Here is a 24,788-nt window from a genome sequence, read left to right as displayed (position 1 = left end):
ACCCTGCAGCTCGAGGACATTGGTGACGTGATTGAAAAGATCCGCATTGGGCACAATGACAAAGGGATCAACGCCGGGTGGCACTTGGACAGAGTGGACATTCGTAGGCTTCTACCCAATGGAAAGGTGGGTTACCTTCGTGGTTCTATATTTGTATGGGTCTCCATTAAAATTTGTTATCCTGGATTATGAATGGGTGATAGCATGCGGGGGCGTCCCAGAATGCATTGTACTGAGATCAATTTGCTGTGAAGTCTCAGGACTTCTCGATGTTGTAGAGGGACTTCCAAATCAGAAAATGGGCAACAATGCTGATAGATCAGATAAGAGCTAAACCATGACACAGGCTCAGTTATCCTGGACATATGCTTGGTTAGGCTACATTCACACATTGGCGCGTGGGAAGGAGGAGGGGGTGAGCGCTGCCCCCTTCCATGGAGATATTTGGTGAACGCCGCCGTAATATGGGAAAAGATAGGACATACCGCACTGTGCGCCCCTTGCTGGCATATGGGGGACGTATATACGGTGGCTGGTAGATACATCCCCCAACGGTCGTGTGAATTCGACCTCTGAATATTAGCAGAGGCAAAGAAAAATAAGAAGCTCATTGGTTTCTGAGAAGTAACTGACCAAGTATCTGGTCTTCAGGAAGTTTCGATCACGTTTTTTGCTATACACCAAGGTAATAGAAACAGAAACCTACACTCACCCAAATTCCTGCAACAGATGTAACTTGTCCTAATCTCTAGGCATACAAACCTATTTGAACTAATGGATCAAAAAATGTGTACAAATAAAGGGCACAATATACAATAAATTGAGCTCAAAGAAACGAAACAAAAACCGATGAAACGGAAATGAGCTTTACAATACTAAAAACACAAGTTTATTGGGATTGTTTAAAATAGAACATACAAACATATAGGGGGTCATTTACTAAGGGCCCGATTCGCGTTTTCCCGACGTGTTACCCGAAAATTTTCCAATTTGCGCAGATTTTCCCTGTATTGCCCCGGGATTTTGGCGCACGCGATCGGATTTTGGCGCATCGGCGCTAGCATGCACGTGACCGAAATCGGGGGGCGTGGCCAAGAGAAAACCCGACGGATTCGGAAATACCTCCGCATTTAAAAAAAAAAAAAGTGTCTCGGTACTCGCGCTTACCTTCTCCAGAAATAGGCCGGTGAATTTCAGAGTATTCTGGCGGGCCTCGGGGAACTTCAGCGCAGCAGCGACACCTGGTGGACGTCGGAGGAACTGCCTTAGTGAATCACCAGAAGACCCGAATCCACCGCAGAGAACGCGCCGCTGGATCGCGAATGGGCCGGGTAAGTAAACCTGCCCCATAGAGTGGTTCAAAGCGTACAAAGAGAGGCTTACAATGCATAGAAATGCCAAATAAAGTGCTTAGTGCACAGCCAAAAGTGCGATGATGCATGAATAATTACAATGTAACCAATGGAAAAGTAAATGTAATTATAACAAGCGCACGGGAAATATAAAATCAGAAAAAGTAAATGAAATATATATACCTGATGGTCACAAGTGACCACCCCGACACATGTTTCGTCCGACGGGACTTTGTCAAGGGGGTGATCTCTAATCTCTAGGCAGATCAACAGAATGGAAGCTACACATACACAATGGCGGCTAATACAGCGCCTTGCCAAAATATTCAGCCCCCTTGCACTTTTCTACCTTTTGCCACATTTCAGGCTTCAAACATTAAGATTATAAAACTGTTAATCAACAACACGTGGGACAACATGTGTGACAGTGAGGATGGTGCCCCCACCATGTGTGACAGTGAGGATGGTGCCCCCACCATGTGTGACAGTGAGGATGGTGCCCCCACCATGTGTGACAGTGAGGATGGTGCCCCCACCATGTGTGACAGTGAGGATGGTGCCCCCACCATGTGTGACAGTGAGGATGGTGCCCTCACCATGTGTGACAGTGAGGATGGTGCCCCCACCATGTGTGACAGTGAGGATGGTGCCCCCACCATGTGTGACAGTGAGGATGGGCCCCCCACCATGTGTGACAGTGAGGATGGTGCCCCCACCATGTGTGACAGTGAGGATGGTGCCCCCACCATGTGTGACAGTGAGGATGGTGCCCCCACCATGTGTGACAGTGAGGATGGTGCCCCCACCATGTGTGACAGTGAGGATGGTGCCCCCACCATGTGTGACAGTGAGGATGGTGCCCCCACCATGTGTGACAGTGAGGATGGTGCCCCCACCATGTGTGACAGTGAAGATGGTGCCCCCACCATGTGTGACAGTGAGGATGGTGCCCCCACCATGTGTGACAGTGAGGATGGTGCCCAAACCATATGTGACAGTGAGGATGGTGCCCCCACCATGTGTGACAGTGAGGATGGTGCCCTCACCATGTGTGACAGTGAGGATGGTGCCACCACCATGTGTGACAGTGAGGATGGTGCCCCCACCATGTGTGACAGTGAGGATGGTGCCCTCACCATGTGTGACAGTGAGGATGGTGCCCCCACCATGTGTGACAGTGAAGATGGTGCCACCACCATGTGTGACAGTGAGGATGGTGCCCTCACCATGTGTGACAGTGGGGATGGTGCCCCCACCATGTGTGACAGTGAGGATGGTGCCTCCACCATGTGTGACAGTGAGGATGGTGCCCCCACCATGCGTGACAGTGGGGATGGTGCCCCCACCATGTGTGACAGTGGGGATGGTGCCACCACCATGTGTGACAGTGAGGATGGTGCCCTCACCATGTGTGACAGTGAGGATGGTGCCCCCACCATGTGTGACAGTGAGGATGGTGCCCTTGATATCTTTATGCTTGAAGCCTGAAATGTGGCAAAAGGTAGAAAAGTGTAAGGGGGGCGAATACTTTGTCAATGCACAGTACAAGGCATGACGTATTGACTGCCCCTTTCCTATTTGCAGGGCTCTCAGACCGTCTCCTTCCCCTGTGAACGATGGTTGGCCAAGTCTGAAGATGATGGGGAAACCGTCCGGGAACTTGTCCCATCTGACATCTTCACCGAAAAACTGACAAAGGACGGGACCCTGAAACAGATCGAAATGGAGGTGGAGGACCCTCTGGAGAGTAAGGACATATAGTGTACACATGTACGGGCTGGTGCTTCAGATAAACCGGTTCAGGCAATCTTGAGAGCTGGTGTGACACCGGGGGCGTAACTTAAGGGGGTGCAGAGACTGGGCCCAGGAAGCTGAGGGGGCCCATAAGGTGTCACTTTACCAAATGAGAAGACTAGTACTATAATCCATAGTCAGGGGTCTGGAAAAGACATTGCACTGGGGCCCATCAGCTTCAAGTTACACCACTGAGGCACATTTACTTACCCGTCCCTGGCGCGTTCCCTGATGTGCATTGTCCCGACCGGAATGCCCTGTACCGCAATTCACTAAGATTGTGCGCCCGATATCCTGCATGTGTCACTTCCCCGCTCAGGTCCCCGGAGTTCACCTTCTTCTTCCTGGTGCATGTAAGTGCATTGTCTTGCGACACAATGGGGCAGATTTACTTACCCGGTCCATTCGCGATCCAGCGACGCCTTCTCTGCGCTGGATTCGGGTCCGGCCGGGATTTATTAAGGCAGTTCCTCCGACGTCCACCAGGTGGCTGAAGTTCCCTGGAACGCACTGGAATACACCGAGCCGGGCTTAGTGAAGGTAAGTGCAAGCTCCGCGACAGATTTTTTTTTTTAAATGCGGCGGTTTTTCTGAATCCGTAGGGTTTTCGTTTCGGCCACACCCCCCGATTTCCGTCGCGTGCATGCCAGCGCCGATGCGCCACAATCCTATCGCGTGCGGCAAAATCCCGGGGCAATTCAGGGAGAATTGGCGCAAATCGGAAATATTCGGGTAACACGTCAGGAAAATGCGAATCGGGCCCTTAGTAAATGACCCCCACTTTTTCCACGGTGCCTAGTGGTTAATACAGCCCTGCTCACAACACATATACGAAGCACTGAATAACTCCTTACATGCACATCTAATATGTAATGTTTACAAAAAATATACATAGAAATGCAACATAAACACAATGGGGCACATTTACTCACCCGGTCCTGTCGCGATCCCCGAGGTGCGTTCTCCGACGAGGATGAAGTCCGGCACGATGGTGCGCCCGATATCCTGCATGTGTCGCTTCCCCGCTCAGGTCCCTGGAGTTCACCTTCTTCTTCCCGGTGCATGTAAGTGCATTGTCTTGCGACACAATTTGAATTTTAAATCCTGCGCTCAGTCGAAATCAGTCGGGTTGTCCAACGGCCTGCCCCCCGGTTTCTGTCGCATGAAAGTCGCTGCGATTGCACCAAAATCCAATTGCGTGCGCCAAAAACCCCTGTTAATGCGGCGCAAATTGGAAATAGTCGGGAAACCCGACCGAAATGCGGTGTGCAGTCCCTTAGTAAATGTGCCCCTATATGCAGAATACATGCAACATATACAACATGCAAAATACATGCAAATTACATGTATAATGCATACAAATATACATCACACACAGCAAGTACAATACAGACATAACCTTCTTGTATAGAACAATCCTAACCTACCCCTAGACACAGTCCTACCCACACCGTATATATTCAGCCCTGAGTATGTAGCGGGGAGAGGTGTATTTCACCCCCATCCCCTCCTGTGTCCAGCGCCGGTCCAGCAGCAGAGGCCTCGTACATCTTAGTTCTCGACGCCGTCAGGAGGATCACGGGTGTAAATTAGAAACTTAGTGGATGACGAGAAGTTTTATTGCAGAGGCCACTTCTTTCTGATGCTAATGTCATTAGGTGCTTATTGTGGAGGTCTCCTGAAGGCAGCGCCCCCCTTCCCGTCTGCTGCAGCTGCATCCCCCCAGTCTGGATCATCCCCCCTGATTTATACTGGTGAATCCCCCATAACAAAGGCCGGGGGCTAATGTTTTACATCAATGTCTAGTAACCTGAGAGCTCATCCATCTGTTCCTGGAGAAGCTCCACGCTGGGAAACTGGGGTCTAGAGGGTCTGGGGAACGCCCCACTGTCACCTCACTGACTTTTGAAGGATTCCGTTTTTTATATTCCCAAACAATTAATTAACAAATAGCTTCACACTTAGGCCTCATGATGTATATGGTGGGCTGCCGGACTGCTAGGGCAAATCTACGCCAGGCCCAGCCCGGCGTAGCTCTCTGTAAAAAAACGGTGAACAAAAGCTTGCAGGTTTTTCAAAATTCTGCAGCCATGGGGCGAGAATGCCCTTCTACTCCTGTGGCCGCCGTGCCCCTCAGCACCCCTCTATAGATAAATACTATGGATAGATTTGAGGTTTAGATGTGTCGCTGGTCTTGTCACGTCTCCCATTATGTGTGTGACCTGGATCTGTAGATGGATATTTCCATGGTGCACCCGTGTGACGTTGATGTTGTACCCTCCTCCATAGCTCACACATACTGCGTGTCTGTGTACACCGGGGACATCTATGGAGCCGGCACTGACGCCAATGTTTTTCTCACCATATACGGAGATCTTGGTGACACGGGGGAGAGAAAACTTAGTAAATCTGAAACCAACTCCAACAAGTTTGAAAGAGGGCAGGTAAGTGATGTTCTCCTGATAATCTCCGGATCCGCCTGTGAAATGACTGGATACTGACGATAGACAAACTACATTTATTTCTAGATGGACAAATTCATCATAGAAGCCGTGGACCTGGGCACTCTCTATAAGATCAAAATCCGTCACGATAACTCCATGATCAGCCCCGACTGGTACCTGGAGAGGGTGGAGGTCCAGAACGAGGTGACAGAGGAGTGCTACCTCTTCTTGTGTGAACGGTGGCTCTCCACCAAAAAGGAAGACAAACGGATTGAGAGGATCCTGTATGAGAAGGTAGGTGGAAACTGGACATTCAGAAGGTCAGATGGGTTTATCCTCTGTATGTAGGACCAGGCATTAGCATCATTGTAAAAGTAGATTTTAGAAGGAAGGAGGCCATGGATAACAAGTATAAGGAGATACCACAGTCCAGTACCTGGATCTATGAGTAATGTCCCAGAGTAAAAATTGTTCCCTTCAGATTCCCATATATTCAATTTTACAATTCTACCTGGTATCCAAGGATATCTATAGCGATTCAAGGTGGGTGTGGCCTCCTGGGCTGAATCCATCAGCTCCTCCCCATAACATGCAGCAGTAATGTCATGTGACCAGGGTGACATCACCGCAGGTCCTTTAGCCTGTTAACATTAGCAAACTGTACACCAAGCATATATCTCATGAAATCACAGCAAATCATATCACATGAAATCACAGCAGCAGCACAGAGAGGAGTAGAAGTCTATGGAGGCTGCTGTGATTTTATGTGGTCACATATGTGTATGGGGTACAGTTTGCTAATGTTAAGAGGCTAAAGGACCTGTAATGATGTCACCCTAGTCACATGGCATTAGGCCACGCCCCTCGACTCGCTGTATAGATAACAGCCAAGTTTATAACTGATTTTATGGAGATGTGGGGGAAACAATGTGGTGACAGGTTCCCTTTATATACTCAGAGAATTGCCAGGGCAGGGGTTGCATAGGCCTGTCCTTTTTGTAGCCTGGTTCTGGAAAGTCCAGGCAGATGAATAGTTTTAGCTTATAATGATAATTAGTCTGTGGTGTGCACCATACTACAGGCGCCATCAGTCCTTCTACTGGTCCGGACGGGCGGACTCGCTGGTCTCAGCAATGTGAGTATTGTGCTTCAGCTACATCATGAAAAATAGTGTTGTGACCAAATTGAGCATTATCACCCCAAGTGGTCCTCAAAGATGTCCAGTATGATAAAATGGTCCTTTAAACACAACATGATGTGTGGGTCATTGTGACTTTATATCCTGTAAAGATCTGTGTCTGCGTATCATGTACAATCATGAGGAATCAATGACATCTTCTAATTTTTATTGCAATTTTATTTCAGGATTATGATGGAGATAGAAACAGCCTCGGGAGCTCATCCAAAAGTTTCTTTGGTTCTTCTCTGAGCCTGAGGAGCCAGGATAATAATGGCAACCTGAAGACCAAAGGCAGCATCGATGGTTCCTTACAGGAAGGACCCAGTAAGGCATCAAACATTTATATTTTCTACCTATGACAATGACCTGTCTTGGGTACGTGGGAGCAGGCAGCCATTAAGAATTTTGGGGCCCCTAACTGGATATTTTTTATATTACATACAGAGATGAGCAGACCCGACGTTCCGTACTCTGTATATAGATAGCCCCAGCACATGCCTCCCATTGTATATAGATAGCCCCAGCACATGCCTCCCGCTGTATATAGATAGCCACAGCACATGCATCCCACTGTATATAGATAGCCCCAGCACATGCCCCTCTCAGTATATAGAAATATAGCCCCAGCACATGCATCCCACTGTATATAGATAGCCCCAGCACATGCCCCTCTCAGTATATAGAAATATAGCCCCAGCACATGCATCCCACTGTATATAGATAGCCCCAGCACATGCCCCTCTCAGTATATAGAAATATAGCCCCAGCACAGTAAAAAAAAATGATACTCAACTTCTCCCTCTCCCTGCAGCCTCCTCCCCGATCCCACACTCTTCTTTTCAAATAGCACCGGATGTGGTGCGGGCGTCCTTCTCTATGACCCTGGTGCTGTCGCCTAAGCTACAGGACGGCGCCTGGGTCATAGACGCTCAAGGGATGCTGCAGCGAAACATTGCTGCCTGTGTCCAGTGATCATCGCTGTGTGCACCTTAAAGATGCACACAACACTGAACAGTATTGAGGATCGGACGGCGCTGGGGATTGTTATGGGCACTTTGACTCCTGTGGACCCCCCTTTTATTGTAAAATGGGGGTACCAGAAACATATTCCCAATGGACCCCCCCCTTATGGCGGCCATGCTTGGGAGGACTCCTGGGCTAACCACTCAGGCAAAACTACTCCCCCTGGTGCTGGTATTGACTCCTTTATGAGTTATATCCATTACCAATAGAAAAAACATTCTCTTTATCAGAACCCCTACTTATTTTCCCCTCAATATGTGAAACAAGAAGGTATAGAGCAGTACTCAGCCTAGGACAAACTACCTCCAACTGGCCAACAGTTGTACTTGGCGTTTTGATTGTATTATCTTTGGCTCTTCGTGTACAAGAATATGTCCAAACTTGCTAGAATTGTAACCAGATAACTTGGGATAAGTCCCGGGAAATTCTGCCGGACCTGTTAAGAACACCATCATGTTTTGCAGTGATCCCCTACCATATTGCCATCACCACGGGTCAGGAACGAGATGCAGGAACGGAAAGCCGAGCCTATGTGATCATCATGGGTCCCCAGAAGATAAAGACAGAGCGCCTATGGCTTGACCTTCCCAAGGGTAAGAAGGGCTTCGCTCCTGGTTCTGTTGAGAAGTTCTCCATCGTGGGATTGGATGTAGGAGAAGTTAAAAGAATGGAGGTGAGAACATCTTACTAGGAAGCCCTCAAGCATAGCTTTTAGATACAAAATAATGGACATAACGATAAATGATAATCTAACGCATGTGTCCATAGCTTGGCCATGATGGGGCGACTCCTGAGAGCTGCTGGCTAGTGGAAGAAATTCAACTCAACGTGCCTACCAAAGGAGTGCTCTACACCTTTGCCTGCAAATGTTGGTTTGCCAAAGACAGAGGCGACGGACTTTCCTCTCGGATATTCAACATGTTAGATGCAACCGCCATCACTGTTGGCCAAAAGGTATGCTGGGATATTATTTCTTTACCTTTTGGACTGATTCGTCTTGTAGAGATTTATCTGCAGCCATGGTGGAAACTGAATATCCTTCACCGATTTTTCCAGATTCTTTATGAAGTCACCGTCATCACAGGGGACATTCCTAATGGTGGGACAGATGCCAATATCTATATGACATGTTTCGGTGCCAGTGGTGCCTCGGAGGAGATGCTTTTGCCAAAATGTGGAGATAGGTGAGTCACTTCAGATTAGTCCAATGTTTTCCCCATTCTTGGGTGTTTATTGGCTCATTATCCTATTGCAAGACCCAAGACCTATGACTGAGCCCAAGCTTTCTGACACTGGGCAGCGCAGTGTAGAATCTGTAGAATCTCTTGATATATCATTCTCCCCTGCACAGATACAAGACCCCCTGTGCCAGATGCAGCAAAGCCGCCCCAGAACATAACAGAACCTCCTCCATGTGTCATTCTGTCTTTTCAGAGTCTGCTTCATTTTTCCGTCTGCGATCATAGAGCTGATGTACCGTGTCAAAAAATTTGATTTTAGTCTCATCTTCTTCCAGAAGCTTTGAGGCTTGTCATCATGTAGTTTTGCAAATTCCAGTCTTGCTATTTTATGATTTGCTTTTTTAGCAATGTCTTCCTTGGTCGTCTCCCATTAAGTCCACTTTGGCTCAAACAACAACGGATAGTGCAATCTGACACTCATGTTCCTTGATCTTGAAGTTCACCTTTAATCAATGTAGACATTTATCTTGGCATTAACCCCAGTGTCCACCAAGGAACAGTCCGGGTGCTACTCCGAAGAGGAGGGCTGGGGTTGAAGAAGGGTTGAGGAGTCTCATGACCAAACAACCCATCCTCCTAGACCACTCAGAGAACCTACCCAAAAACGACTATCCTGAAAAAAACCCCATGTTTTAGGAGAACTTCTGTGCTTCATACATCTATAATGAAATCTTATCACCCTTGATATCCGTAGGTTTGAGAGAGGCCAGAAAGACACATTTATCATGGAAATCGCTGACATTGCCCCGCTCAAGAAGATGAGGATCCGGATCGATGGGAAGGGCAGTCGGCCTGAATGGTTTCTTGAAACGGTAACTAAATATCTAGAACTTTTGATTTTAATCACAATTATGATTTGAGGAGGAGCGTAAGGAGACACCAGGACAGGTGGCAGGTCCTCTTTAAGGGACCTGTCTTCTGGGGGGGCACCTTGTTGACTTTGTACCGATTGCATTCACATAATGAGCAGTAGGTACTGGTTCCTTCTGAAATAGACTTTGTCAGAGTTTGGCCACTAATGTAGGAAGGAGCCAGAAGCGAGGTAGATGCCTCCTAAAAATCTAGAAGTTTAGGAGATGTTTCTTCTGGTCAGATTATACTGAAGAACACAGTGACGGAAGAGGAGACGTCCTTCACATACGAAGAATGGCTCTCAAAATCCAAGGGGGAGAAGAGAAGTCTTTCTTGTGAGTTGGCCGCTGTCGTCGACGAGGAAGAAATGGTGGAGACCACCACGTACATCATTCAAGTGAAGACTAGCGATTGCTCAGGTTTGTCCGTAATTATATGTCCTTCATTACTTTAAAGTGTTTGTATATTCTTCTACCTGGATCATCTGGTGGAGAGCGATATGATCCGAGACACCCATTAGAATTGGAAACGATGGGGGGTGGGGGGATTCGTTAAGACTGGCGTTTTGAACACTGGCCAAGTCAACGTTGTCATAAAATGCTTTTTCTATACTGAACAACCCCTTTAATAAGGAGGTGTGTAGTTAACTTCTCTTCCACCGCTTCTGTATTGCAGTCCTACATGAAGTTGTCACTTCTAAAGGCTCTGGGGGTGTTACCAGAGCCCCTCTGTGCTGTAGCCTAACAAGCTATTACACTGTCTCCCCCTCACTCTGTCTGCTGTAATCTTACACAGTGGAAGGGGGGAAGTTTTCCTGCACAGTCTAACAGCCTATGAAGCTACAGCATGGAAGTGTCCCTCCGGCTCATTTGCATAATTTTAAAAGTTCATTTTAGATGGTAGGAGGTCATGGATAACAAATATAAGACCACAGTCAGTGCCTGGATCTATAAGTCAGTGCCCCTGATTCATCATGATGGATTTTGATAGTAGATTATGGCTTTAAGTACACGCTGTTCAAGGACATGTAATTTCTATTATCGGATATCCTCCGTAATGAATATAGTTCATCAGTGAGCACCCTCTAGTGGTGTCTTCTGGCAGTCAGAATTGTATATTTTGAAGGAATTTTTATGTATCAGAAAAAAAAAGCTCTGACCACTATGATCCTGTCAGGTCAGGAGGGGGGGGGGGCAGGGGGAGGGGCATGAGCTCTGATACAACGTACCCCCTCCACCCCACAAAACTGCTTTGTATATGTAACATCCACTTTAGATGATGACCACCAATTGCTTGATCACTGTGAGGAATAGCAAGAAGGCAAAGCCAAAGTCAGTAAACCAAGCAAATCCAGAGAATAAGTATTCAGAGGATCAAACCAAAGTCACAGCCCGGTGACAATGTATTACAGAGTCAGGAGGCAAGTAGGGGTTAGAGAACAAAGTCTGAAGGTATGCAACTTAAATCCAAATCCACCAAATGAAGCACGCAGGTAGGTAATTCAAATCACTGGCAGAGAAATTCAGCCCCAAGGAAGCTTTACAGTTGGCTAATGGGATGATTGAGTTGCAGCTGAGCAGCTGAGATACCATATATATTTTATATCTAAACAATGTCGGACCTATAAAGAGTTAAACATTTTTAGAAGTGGAAAGTCACGTATTCAGTCGCTGGTTCCTGGTGAAGTCGTAGCTGGGAAGTGTTTGAGCACAAGGATAATACACTGCTGTATATTGTTATAAAGACATTTTTCTAGAACTGGTCATCAGGGGAATAACCACGAAGATGAGAAACCACAAAGCAACAATATAACTCCTAATACTGCACAAAGTGGCTGCGGAGAGGAGCAATTACGTTAGAAAACACACCAGAGGATTTCATAAAAACGGCTTCTTTCTGCTCAAATATCTCCAGTTAAACATATTAAAGTGCAGTCACCTCTCAGCAGAGCCCATGAAACACAAACCGAGGGCCTGGATGTAGAGAAAAGAAACGTCCACGTCACCGAAGAGAAAATTAACCAAAAAAGGCCTTGATGAGAACTTTCAAGAGCCCTAATTTTGTAAATTCCATTGAAATACTCATGCGAGGGCTTGTTTTTTGCAGGACAAGTTGTATTTAATAATCGGTTAAAAGTTTAACCGTTAGTAGTTTGCATTTTTGTTTGATTTCCTTATTGGGTAGTGACCAAATCCCTTTAATAATATGACAAATATTAATGAAAAAATACCCCATTCCGGTTAACCCTTTCCTTACAGGAGCCGGTACGGATGCCAACGTCTTTCTCGTGATCTTTGGAGAGAATGGAGACAGCGGGACACTCGCCCTGAAACAGTCCAATAACTCCAACAAGTTTGAGAGGAATCAGATGGATGTTTTCCGATTTCCAGACCTGCTGAGCTTGGGAGATCTGTGCAAAGTGCGAGTGTGGCACGATAACTCCGGTAAGGATGGACTCACGTTACAATCTTCACTTTATATCAAGAACACACACTAAATATAATTACAAAAAAAACAAACAAAAAAGATTCAGGCAAATTTTTGACAGGATTGGCTGAAGGTTCAGTTTCCGACTACGTAAAGTTTTCTAACAATTGTTAGGGTGGGGGGTCACCAATGGGGTCTGACAACTGAGACCGTGGCTTAAAGGGAACCTGGCCGATAAGGTAACCCACACAAACTAAACATATTTTTGAAAACTGGTATCATACAATAGTATAACTATCCCTATATTGTTCTTCCCCATGCCTGCAAATACCATCTATACATATTCATGTTCTTCTAGCTCAGCTGCACCTTCAGTTTCCTGATGACAAGAAGTCTTCTTTCAGCTTCAGCTAAGAAAACTCGGTTCGGCTACATTATTCACCGCTCTTCAGGAATAAGAGATACTCTGGTTGTGTGAAACAACTCACTGAAGAGAAATTCGGTTCCCTCTTTCACCCCTCCCTCTGGAATTCTCTTCAGTGAGTAACACAGTCACGCAGCCAGCGTCTCTGTCATTCCAGAGGCACCGCTGAGCCGGAAGGACATAAATATGAGGGAAAGGAAAGACGATAATCGGCCTCACATGGGGTTATTTGCATAGATGGTGAGTCAACGTTATGATCGGACTTTACAGGCATGGGGAGGAACAATATAGGGATAGTTGTGTATGATGGCAGTTTTCAAAGATGTGTTTAGTTAGTGTGGGTTAGTTTGACTAATAGGTTCCCTTTAAGGCTCCAATAAAAATATACCCGTAGATTGAATTCCATCTCGCCCAATCCTTATTCGTCATTGTCATTAGGAGAGGCTCCAAATAATTAGATGTTAGTAAAACTTGTCCAAATTATTGAATGTGGCAAAATCGTCATCTAATCTGTATTGCGTCACTTAAAAGAGTTCTCGTCTCTGGGATACCTAAAACGAAACCCCTTGACACGATGACTAAACTCTAGTCTTATAACACCAGGATGGGGATCCTGTAGCTGACCACAACTGTATAATGTCCAGAAATTATGGGGCACATTTACTAAGGGCTTAGCGCCAGTCTTCTCTCAGACTTTGTGCGTTCTTTTATGTGAAACCTCCTTGCACAGGTATTTAAAGGGATTATCCGGCTGTTAAATATTACTGAGGGCTGGGCTGGGGTGGGCTAGTTAAACATAATAAACATGTACTTACCTCGTCCGGTGCCGCCGATGTCCTGCACCGGGGGTTCCTGCGATCCGTGCCCCTGTTTGTTTACAGGGGCACAGAAGCCGCGCACAGGGAACTTCCGGTCCGCGATGAAGCTCCCTGTGCGCCCCTGTATACAAACCGGCGCACAGAGAAGACAGACTGCAGCGCGGGACATCGGCAGCGCCGGAGGAGGTTAGTAGATGTTTATTATATTTAACTAGCCCTCCCCAGCCTGGCCATCAGTATTTTTTAACACCCGAATAACGCCTTTAAGAAGTGTCTGCGCTACAGTATCCAGGACACTGCACATAGTACACACTGCACATAGTACACACTGCACATAGTACACACTGCACATAGTACACACTGCACTATAAACAGGACACTGCACATAGTACACACTGCACATAGTACACACTGCACATAGTACACACTGCACATAGTACACACTGCACATAGTACACACTGCACTATAAACAGGACACTGCACATAGTAAACACTGCACTATAAACAGGACACTGCACATAGTAAACACTGCACTATACACTGGTAACTGCACATAGTACACAGGACGCTGAACATAGTACCCAATGCACATAGTACACCCTGCACATAGTGCACCCTGAACATAGTGCAAAATGCACATAGTAAACCCTGCACATAGTACACAGGACACTGCACATAGTACACAATGCACATAGTACACACCCTGCACATAGTAAACACCCTGCACATAGTACACACCCTGCACATAGTACACACCCTGCACATAGTACACCCTACACATAGTACACCCTGCACATAATACACACTTCACATAGTACACCCTGCACAGGACACTACACATAGTACACTGCACATAGTACACACTGCACATAGTACACACTGCACATAGTACACACGGCACATAGTACATCCTGCACATAGTACATCCTGCACATAGTACATCCTGCACATAGTACACCCTGCACATAGTACACCCTGCACATAGTACACCCTGCACAGGACACTACACATAGTACACACTGCACATACTACACACTGCACATAGTACACACTGCACATAGTACACACTGCACATAGTACATCCTGCACATAGTACATCCTGCACATAGTACATCCTGCACATAGTACATCCTGCACATAGTATACACTGCACATAGTACATACTGCACTGTTCTTAGTATATTTGCCCCAATGTATATAGAAAGAAAACCTTTCATCTTCTTTTCTTAGTTTATCTTTTTTTTATACATTTTTTTATTTTTTTTATATTACATTACATTACATAGTACACCCTGCACATAGTACACCCTGCACATAGTACACCCTGCACATAGTACACACTGCACATAGTATACACCGCACATAGTATACACCGCACATAGTACATCCTGCACATAGTACATCCTGCACATAGTATACACCGCACATAGTACACCCTGCACAGGACACTACACATAGTACACACTGCACATAGTACACACTGCACATAGTACACACTGCACATAGTACACACTGCACATAGTGCATCCTGCACATAGTATACACTGCACATAGTATACACTGCACATAGTATACACTGCACATAGTACACACTGCACATAGTACACACTGCACATAGTACACACTGCACATAGTACACACTGCACATAGTGCATCCTGCACATAGTATACACTGCACATAGTATACACCGCACATAGTACACACTGCACATAGTACATCCTGCACATAGTACATCCTGCACATAGTATACACCGCACATAGTATACACCGCACATAGTACATCCTGCACATAGTACATCCTGCACATAGTATACACCGCACATAGTACACACTGCACATAGTACACACTGCACATAGTATACACTGCACATAGTATACACTGCACATAGTACACCCTGCACATAGTATACACCGCACATAGTATACACTGCACATAGTACATACTGCACTGTTCTTAGTAAATTTGCCCCAATGTATATAGAAAGAAAACCTTTCATCTTCTTTTCTTAGTTTATCTTTTTTTTTATACATTTTTTAAATTTTTTTTATATTGTTATGCTTTCACCGCTGGAGATCACAGCTTGTTACACCGACTTTCTGTCTCTCCGTCTTTCATCTTCCATATTTTTTTTCCCATCTTTCTTTGATGCCTCTTGTCTTTTATCTCCAGAGACTTGTCTCCGTTCTTCGTTCTCCTTGTTCCTTCGCTTGCCTGTGTCATTTGTGCTGTTGATGCGATGTATGTATTATATCGGACACAAAGCCGCCGTCCGCTGCTACAGGACACGTTATTGTGTGACATTAGTCACCGCTTTCAGGACGGAGGGGGGGGGGGGCGCCGGTTTAGAAGTAATATGGGAGGAGGGCGCAACTTTATCCAGACGTCTTTATCTTTGGTGTCTGTTCTATTCCGGGAGCTTTATCCACTTTGTGCTGCATTTATATGATAAGCAGGAGTCAGGAGATAATGGGGGGGGGGGTGCAGGGGGGTGGGGCTGCGCTTGTTATCCCAGATTCCCACCAGGGCTGAGCCGGATTTGCATATTGTATCTGTCTGCCGATAGAACAATGGCTCGGCAGATTTATTAGTAACTTGGCAGACCACGAACCGCTCCCAGGAAAATTAATATTTCAGGAAAACAGTGAAAAGTTTCAAGTGAATGGGAAACTTTTAAAAGTGGCGGCTGCAGAATAAGTCATGTCAGCGATTTTATACTTATCAAATGCATCAATTCCAGAGACATCTCTGATGTCTGCTTAGTTATTGGAGCTAATACATTGCAGAATCTCTTTGTTATATGAAGGGCAATATATTAAAATGGAAATTATTCCGTGAAGGTTTTATGGAAAACTTGACCATTACCTAAAGCCTGGATGAGACAAGTAATTCAAGGTAAATCTGCATTTGTTTTAGAAGGTTAAAAGTTTGCTGTTTCTATGTACAAGAATATAACTGCAGTACTATAATACTGCTCCCTATGTACAGGAATATAAATTCTATTATACTGCCCCCTATGTACAAGAATATAACTACTATAATACTGCCCCCTGTGTACAGGAATATAACTACTATAATACTGCCCCCTATGTACAAGAATATAACTACTATAATACTGCCCCCTATGTACAGGAATATAACTACTATAATACTGCCCCCCATGTACAGGAATATAACTACTATAATACTGCCCCCTATGTACAGGAATATAACTACTATAATACTGCCCCCTATGTACAACAATATAACTACTATAATACTGCCCCCTATGTACAACAATATAACTACTATAATACTGCCCCCTGTGTACAGGAATATAACTCCTATAATACTGTCCCCTATGTACAGGAATATAACTACTATAATACTGCCCCCTATGTACAGGAATATAACTACTATAATACTGCCCCCTATGTACAGGAATATAACTACTATAATACTGCCTCCTAAGTACAAGAATATAACTACTATAATACTGCCCCCTATGTACAAGAATATAACTACTATAATACTGCCCCCTATGTACAGGAATATAACTACTATAATACTGCCCCCTATGTACAAGAATATAACTACTATAATACTGCCCCCTATGTACAGGAATATAACTACTATAATACTTCACCTATGTACAAGAATATAACTACTATAATACTGCCCCCTATGTACAAGAATATAACTACTATAATACTGCCCCCTATGTACAGGAATATAACTACTATAATACTGCCCCCTATGTACAGGAATATAACTACTATAATAGTGCCCCCTATGTACAAGAATATAACTACTATAATACTGCCCCCTATGTACAAGAATATAACTACTATAATACTGCCCCCTGTGTACAGGAATATAACTCCTATAATACTGTCCCCTATGTACAAGAATATAACTACTATAATACTACCCCCTATGTACAGGAATATAACTACTATAATACTGCCTCCTAAGTACAAGAATATAACTACTATAATACTGCCCCCTATGTACAAGAATATAACTACTATAATACTGCCCCCTATGTACAGGAATATAACTACTATAATACTGCCCCCTATGTACAAGAATATAACTACTATAATACTGCCCCCTATGTACAGGAATATAACTACTATAATACTTCCCCTATGTATAAGAATATAACTACTATAATACTGCCCCCTATGTACAAGAATATAACTACTATAATACTGCCCCCTATGTACAGGAATATAACTACTATAATACTGCCCCCTATGTACAGGAATATAACTACTATAATAGTGCCCCCTATGTACAAGAATATAACTACTATAATACTGCCCCCTATGTACAAGAATATAACTACTATAATACTGCCCCCTGTGTACAGGAATATAACTCCTATAATACTGTCCCCTATGTACAAGAATATAACTACTATAATACTACCCCCTATGTACAAGAATATAACTACTATAATACTGCCCCCTATGTACAGGAATATAACTACTATAATACTGCCCCCTATGTACAGGAATATAACTACTATAATACTGCCCCCTATGTACAGGAATATAACTACTATAATACTGCCCCCTATGTACAGGAATATAACTACTATAATACTGCCCCCTATGTACAGGAATATAACTACTATAATACTGCCCCCTATGTACAGGAATATAACTACTATAATACTGCCCCAATGTACAGGAATGTAACTACTATAATACTGCCCCAATGTACAGGAATGTAACTACTATAATACTGCCCCCTATGTACAGGAATATAACTACTATAATACTGCCCCCTATGTACAGGAATATAACTACTATAATACTGCCCCCTATGTACAGGAATATAACTACTATAATCCTGCCTCCTATGTACAAGAATATAACTGCTATAATACTGCCCCCTATGTACAAGAATATAACTACTATAATACTGCCCCTATGTACAAGAATATAACTACTATAATACTGCCCCCTATGTACAAGAATATAACTGCTATAATACTGCCCCCTATGTACAAGAATATAACTACTATAATACTGCCCCTATGTACAAGAATATAACTACTATAATACTGCCCCCTATGTACAAGAATATAACTACTATAATACTGCCCCTATGTACAGGAATATAACTACTATAATACTGCCCCTATGTACAGGAATATAACTACTATAATACTGTCCCCTATGTACAAGAATATAACTACTATAATACTGTCCCCTATGTACAAGAATATAACTGCTATAATACTGCCCCCTATGTACAAGAATATAACTACTATAATACTGCCCCCTATGTACAAGAATATAACTACTATAATACTGCCCCCTATGTACAGGAATATAACTACTATAATACTTCCCCTATGTACAAGAATATAACTACTATAATACTGCCCCTATGTACAGGGATATAACTACTATAATACTGCCCCTATGTACAGGGATATAACTACTATAATACTGCCCCCTATGTACAGGAATATAACTACTATAATACTGCCCCCTATGTACAGGAATATAACTACTATTATACTGCCCCCTATGTACAAGAATATAACTACTATAATACTGCCCCCTATGTACAGGAATATAACTACTATAATACTTCCCCTATGTACAAGAATATAACTACTATAATACTGCCCCCTATGTACAAGAATATAACTACTATAATACTGCCCCCTATGTACAGGAATATAACTACTAAAATACTGCCCCCTATGTACAGGAATATAACTACTATAATAGTGCCCCCTATGTACAAGAATATAACTACTATAATACTGCCCCCTATGTACAAGAATATAACTACTATAATACTGCCCCCTGTGTACAGGAATATAACTCCTATAATACTGTCCCCTATGTACAAGAATATAACTACTATAATACTACCCCCTATGTACAGGAATATAACTACTATAATACTGCCTCCTAAGTACAAGAATATAACTACTATAATACTGCCCCCTATGTACAAGAATATAACTACTATAATACTGCCCCCTATGTACAGGAATATAACTACTATAATACTGCCCCCTATGTACAAGAATATAACTACTATAATACTGCCCCCTATGTACAGGAATATAACTACTATAATACTTCCCCTATGTACAAGAATATAACTACTATAATACTGCCCCCTATGTACAAGAATATAACTACTATAATACTGCCCCCTATGTACAGGAATATAACTACTATAATACTGCCCCCTATGTACAGGAATATAACTACTATAATAGTGCCCCCTATGTACAAGAATATAACTACTATAATACTGCCCCCTATGTACAAGAATATAACTACTATAATACTGCCCCCTGTGTACAGGAATATAACTCCTATAATACTGTCCCCTATGTACAAGAATATAACTACTATAATACTACCCCCTATGTACAAGAATATAACTACTATAATACTGCCCCCTATGTACAGGAATATAACTACTATAATACTGCCCCCTATGTACAGGAATATAACTACTATAATCCTGCCTCCTATGTACAAGAATATAACTGCTATAATACTGCCCCCTATGTACAAGAATATAACTGCTATAATACTGCCCCTATGTACAAGAATATAACTACTATAATACTGCCCCCTATGTACAAGAATATAACTGCTATAATACTGCCCCCTATGTACAAGAATATAACTACTATAATACTGCCCCTATGTACAAGAATATAACTACTATAATACTGCCCCCTATGTACAAGAATATAACTACTATAATACTGCCCCTATGTACAGGAATATAACTACTATAATACTGCCCCTATGTACAGGAATATAACTACTATAATACTGCCCCCTATGTACAAGAATATAACTACTATAATACTGTCCCCTATGTACAAGAATATAACTGCTATAATACTGCCCCCTATGTACAAGAATATAACTACTATAATACTGCCCCCTATGTACAAGAATATAACTACTATAATACTGCCCCCTATGTACAGGAATATAACTACTATAATACTTCCCCTATGTACAAGAATATAACTACTATAATACTGCCCCTATGTACAGGGATATAACTACTATAATACTGCCCCTATGTACAGGGATATAACTACTATAATACTGCCCCCTATGTACAGGAATATAACTACTATAATACTGCCCCCTATGTACAGGAATATAACTACTATAATACTGCCCCCTATGTACAGGAATATAACTACTATAATACTGCCCCCTATGTACAGGAATATAACTACTATAATACTGCCCCCTATGTACAGGAATATAACTACTATAATACTGCCCCCTATGTACAGGAATATAACTACTATTATACTGCCCCCTATGTACAGGAATATAACTACTATAATACTGCCCCTATGTACAGGAATATAACTACTATAATACTGCTACCTATGTACAAGAATATAACTACTATAATACTGCCCCCTATGTACAGGAATATAACTACTATAATACTGCCCCTATGTACAGGAATATAACTGCTATAATACTGCCCCCTATGTACAAGAATATAACTACTATAATACTGTCCCCTATGTACAGGAATATAACTACTATAATACTGCCCCCTATGTACAAGAATATAACTACTATAATACTGTCCCCTATGTACAAGAATATAACTGCTATAATACTGCCCCCTATGTACAAGAATATAACTACTATAATACTGCCCCCTATGTAAAGGAATATAACTACTATAATACTGTCCCCTATGCACAAGAATATAACTGCTATAATACTGCCCCCTATGTACAAGAATATAACTACTATAATACTGCCCCCTATGCACACGAATATAACTACTATAATACTGCCCCCTATGTACAGGAATATAACTACTATAATACTGCCCCTATGTACAAGAATATAACTACTATAATACTGCCCCCTATGTACAGGAATATAACTACTATAATACTGCCCCTATGTACAAGAATATAACTACTATAATACTGCCCCTATGTACAGGAATATAACTTCTATAATACTGACCCCTATGTACAAGAATATAACTACTATAATACTGCCCTCTATGTACAAGAATATAACTACTATAATACTGCCCCCTATGTACAGGAATATAACTACTATAATACTGCCCCCTATGTACAAGAATATAACTACTATAATACTGCCCCCTATGTACAAGAATATAACTACTATAATACTGCCCCCTATGTACAGGAATATAACTACTATAATACTGCTACCTATGTACAAGAATATAACTACTATAATACTGCCCCCTATGTACAGGAATATAACTACTATAATACTGCCCCTATGTACAGGAATATAACTGCTATAATACTGCCCCCTATGTACAAGAATATAACTACTATAATACTGCCCCCTATGTACAAGAATATAACTACTATAATACTGCCCCCTATGTACAAGAATATAACTACTATAATACTGTCCCCTATGTACAGGAATATAACTACTATAATACTGCCCCCTATGTACAAGAATATAACTACTATAATACTGTCCCCTATGTACAAGAATATAACTGCTATAATACTGCCCCCTATGTACAAGAATATAACTACTATAATACTGCCCCCTATGTAAAGGAATATAACTACTATAATACTGTCCCCTATGCACAAGAATATAACTGCTATAATACTGCCCCCTATGTACAAGAATATAACTACTATAATACTGCCCCCTATGCACACGAATATAACTACTATAATACTGCCCCCTATGTACAGGAATATAACTACTATAATACCGTCCCCTATGTACAAGAATATAACTACTGTAATACTGCCCCCTATGTACAGGAATATAACTACTATAATACTGCCCCCTATGTACAAGAATATAACTACTATAATACTGCCCCCTATGTACAAGAATATAACTACTATAATACTGCCCCCTATGCACAAGAATATAACTACTATAATACTGCCCCCTATGTACAGGAATATAACTACTATAATACTGCCCCCTATGTACAGGAATATAACTACTATAATACTGCTCCCTATGTACAAGAATATAACTACTATAATACTGCCCCCTATGTACAGGAATATAACTACTATAATACTGCCCCCTATGCACAAGAATATAACTACTATAATACTGTCCCCTATGTACAAGAATATAACTGCTATAATACTGCCCCCTATGTACAAGAATATAACTACTATAATACTGCCCCCTATGTAAAGGAATATAACTACTATAATACTGTCCCCTATGCACAAGAATATAACTGCTATAATACTGCCCCCTATGTACAAGAATATAACTACTATAATACTGCCCCCTATGCACACGAATATAACTACTATAATACTGCCCCCTATGTACAGGAATATAACTACTATAATACCGTCCCCTATGTACAAGAATATAACTACTGTAATACTGCCCCCTATGTACAGGAATATAACTACTATAATACTGCCCCCTATGTACAAGAATATAACTACTATAATACTGCCCCCTATGTACAAGAATATAACTACTATAATACTGCCCCCTATGCACAAGAATATAACTACTATAATACTGCCCCCTATGTACAGGAATATAACTACTATAATACTGCCCCCTATGTACAGGAATATAACTACTATAATACTGCTCCCTATGTACAAGAATATAACTACTATAATACTGCCCCCTATGTACAGGAATATAACTACTATAATACTGCCCCCTATGTACAGGAATATAACTACTATAATACTGCCCCCTATGTACAAGAATATAACTACTATAATACTGCCCTCTATGTACAGGAATATAACTACTATAATACTGCCCCCTATGTACTAGAATATAACTACTATAATACCGCCCCCTATGTACAAGAATATAACTACTATAATACTGCCCCCTATGCACAAGAATATAACTACTATAATACTGCCCCCTATGTACAGGAATATAACTACTATAATACTGCCCCCTATGTACAGGAATATAACTACTATAATACTGCCCCCTATGTACTAGAATATAACTACTATAATACCGCCCCCTATGTACAAGAATATAACTACTATAATACTGCCCCCTATGCACAAGAATATAACTACTATAATACTGCCCCCTATGTACAGGAATATAACTACTATAATACTGCCCCCTATGCCCCCCATTTTGCACTGGGCACTGACAGCTTCAAGTTATGCCACTGGTCAGAGATTAGAATCAGGGGTTCGGTGATTTCTAGATGGACTTGAGAATTGGACCTCAGGAATACTCAAAAGAACAAGTTTTGTACCTGATGATGAAGTTGGTTCCTGGGGTCCATGACGCGTCTGGTGCGGGGCGTCTCCTGTGCTCTGTTGCCCCAGGCCCGGTGACTTGTGATGTTCTATCTCTGTAAGCTCCCTTGAGCATGGCAATTGCATCTACAGATACAGTCTAGAGGAGAATCCCTTTAAGAAAACCATAGAATTTACATAATTTGGATCTGGCACCGAATTCCACATTTCTTGTTTAAATTAGTAAATTCCTAAGATGATAACAAAACTTCAGCTCCCAGAACACCCCTCACCCCGAGACATTGTACAGCTGGGCACGATTAACCCTTCCTGACCATCTTCTCTGAAGATTAACCTCCACTTTGCCATCCAGTGATATGTCACCCCAACATGGAGTAGTATGTCACCTGCCCCTCAGGGAGGCGCTATATGTACAGGAGGCCATCCGAGAACAATAAGACCATGGATTCTGTATTTTGGGGACCTTCCTCTATGATGTACCTTAATGTTGTAATGGAAAGGGGTTGTCTACTTCTTAACTCCCTATTGTTATCAAGCTGAATCGGGTCCCCTACATTCTTCTAGGTGAAGCATCAAGACCAGGAATCAAAAAATATTGGTCACGTCTAAACGTGAGGTGTATAGACTTCACACCCACAGGACGAACCACCATGAAACCTTGTGCTAAAGCTCCTTCCATTGGAGTTGAGAAGTTGGACCTAACCCTATTTAGCACTTTACCTGTCTCTACTTAATCCCCATAAAATCCATGGTGACCTTGGTCAATAGGGGACAATTATGTGGCCAAAATACCAAAGACTCCTGTGTTATCCCCCTCCTTGGTTAATGTATCTATGTCTTCTTCATCGTCTTTATGGTAGACCTGGTAGACTAGGCTTCACCCTACTTGGGTTTCCTTCCAGACACTACAGTTATTACTTGTGGGTAACATATCTCTGGCTTCATCGTCTTCTTTATTGTGGACCTACTAGACCT

General features: G+C 42.6%; 1 protein-coding gene across 2 annotated transcripts in view; it reads left to right on the top strand.

Annotated features, from left to right (window-relative positions):
• The window catches only part of LOXHD1 (lipoxygenase homology PLAT domains 1), a 176,822-nt gene that overhangs the window by 146,628 nt on the left and 5,406 nt on the right, over positions 1-24,788 (top strand). For both annotated transcript variants that reach the window (XM_072132870.1, XM_072132875.1), the window contains 11 exons: positions 10-126; positions 2,937-3,099; positions 5,436-5,590; positions 5,675-5,884; positions 6,956-7,094; positions 8,258-8,466; positions 8,562-8,747; positions 8,850-8,977; positions 9,729-9,846; positions 10,128-10,305; positions 12,145-12,330. In XM_072132870.1, coding sequence (XP_071988971.1) covers positions 10-126; positions 2,937-3,099; positions 5,436-5,590; positions 5,675-5,884; positions 6,956-7,094; positions 8,258-8,466; positions 8,562-8,747; positions 8,850-8,977; positions 9,729-9,846; positions 10,128-10,305; positions 12,145-12,330 — 1,789 coding nt within the window. The remainder of the gene's footprint in view (positions 1-9; positions 127-2,936; positions 3,100-5,435; positions 5,591-5,674; positions 5,885-6,955; positions 7,095-8,257; positions 8,467-8,561; positions 8,748-8,849; positions 8,978-9,728; positions 9,847-10,127; positions 10,306-12,144; positions 12,331-24,788) is intronic.

This window comes from Engystomops pustulosus, chromosome 1, assembly GCF_040894005.1.
Source record: "Engystomops pustulosus chromosome 1, aEngPut4.maternal, whole genome shotgun sequence".
Classification (NCBI taxonomy): Eukaryota; Metazoa; Chordata; class Amphibia; order Anura; family Leptodactylidae; genus Engystomops; species Engystomops pustulosus.
This window is presented reverse-complemented; position numbering and strand designations above follow the sequence as displayed.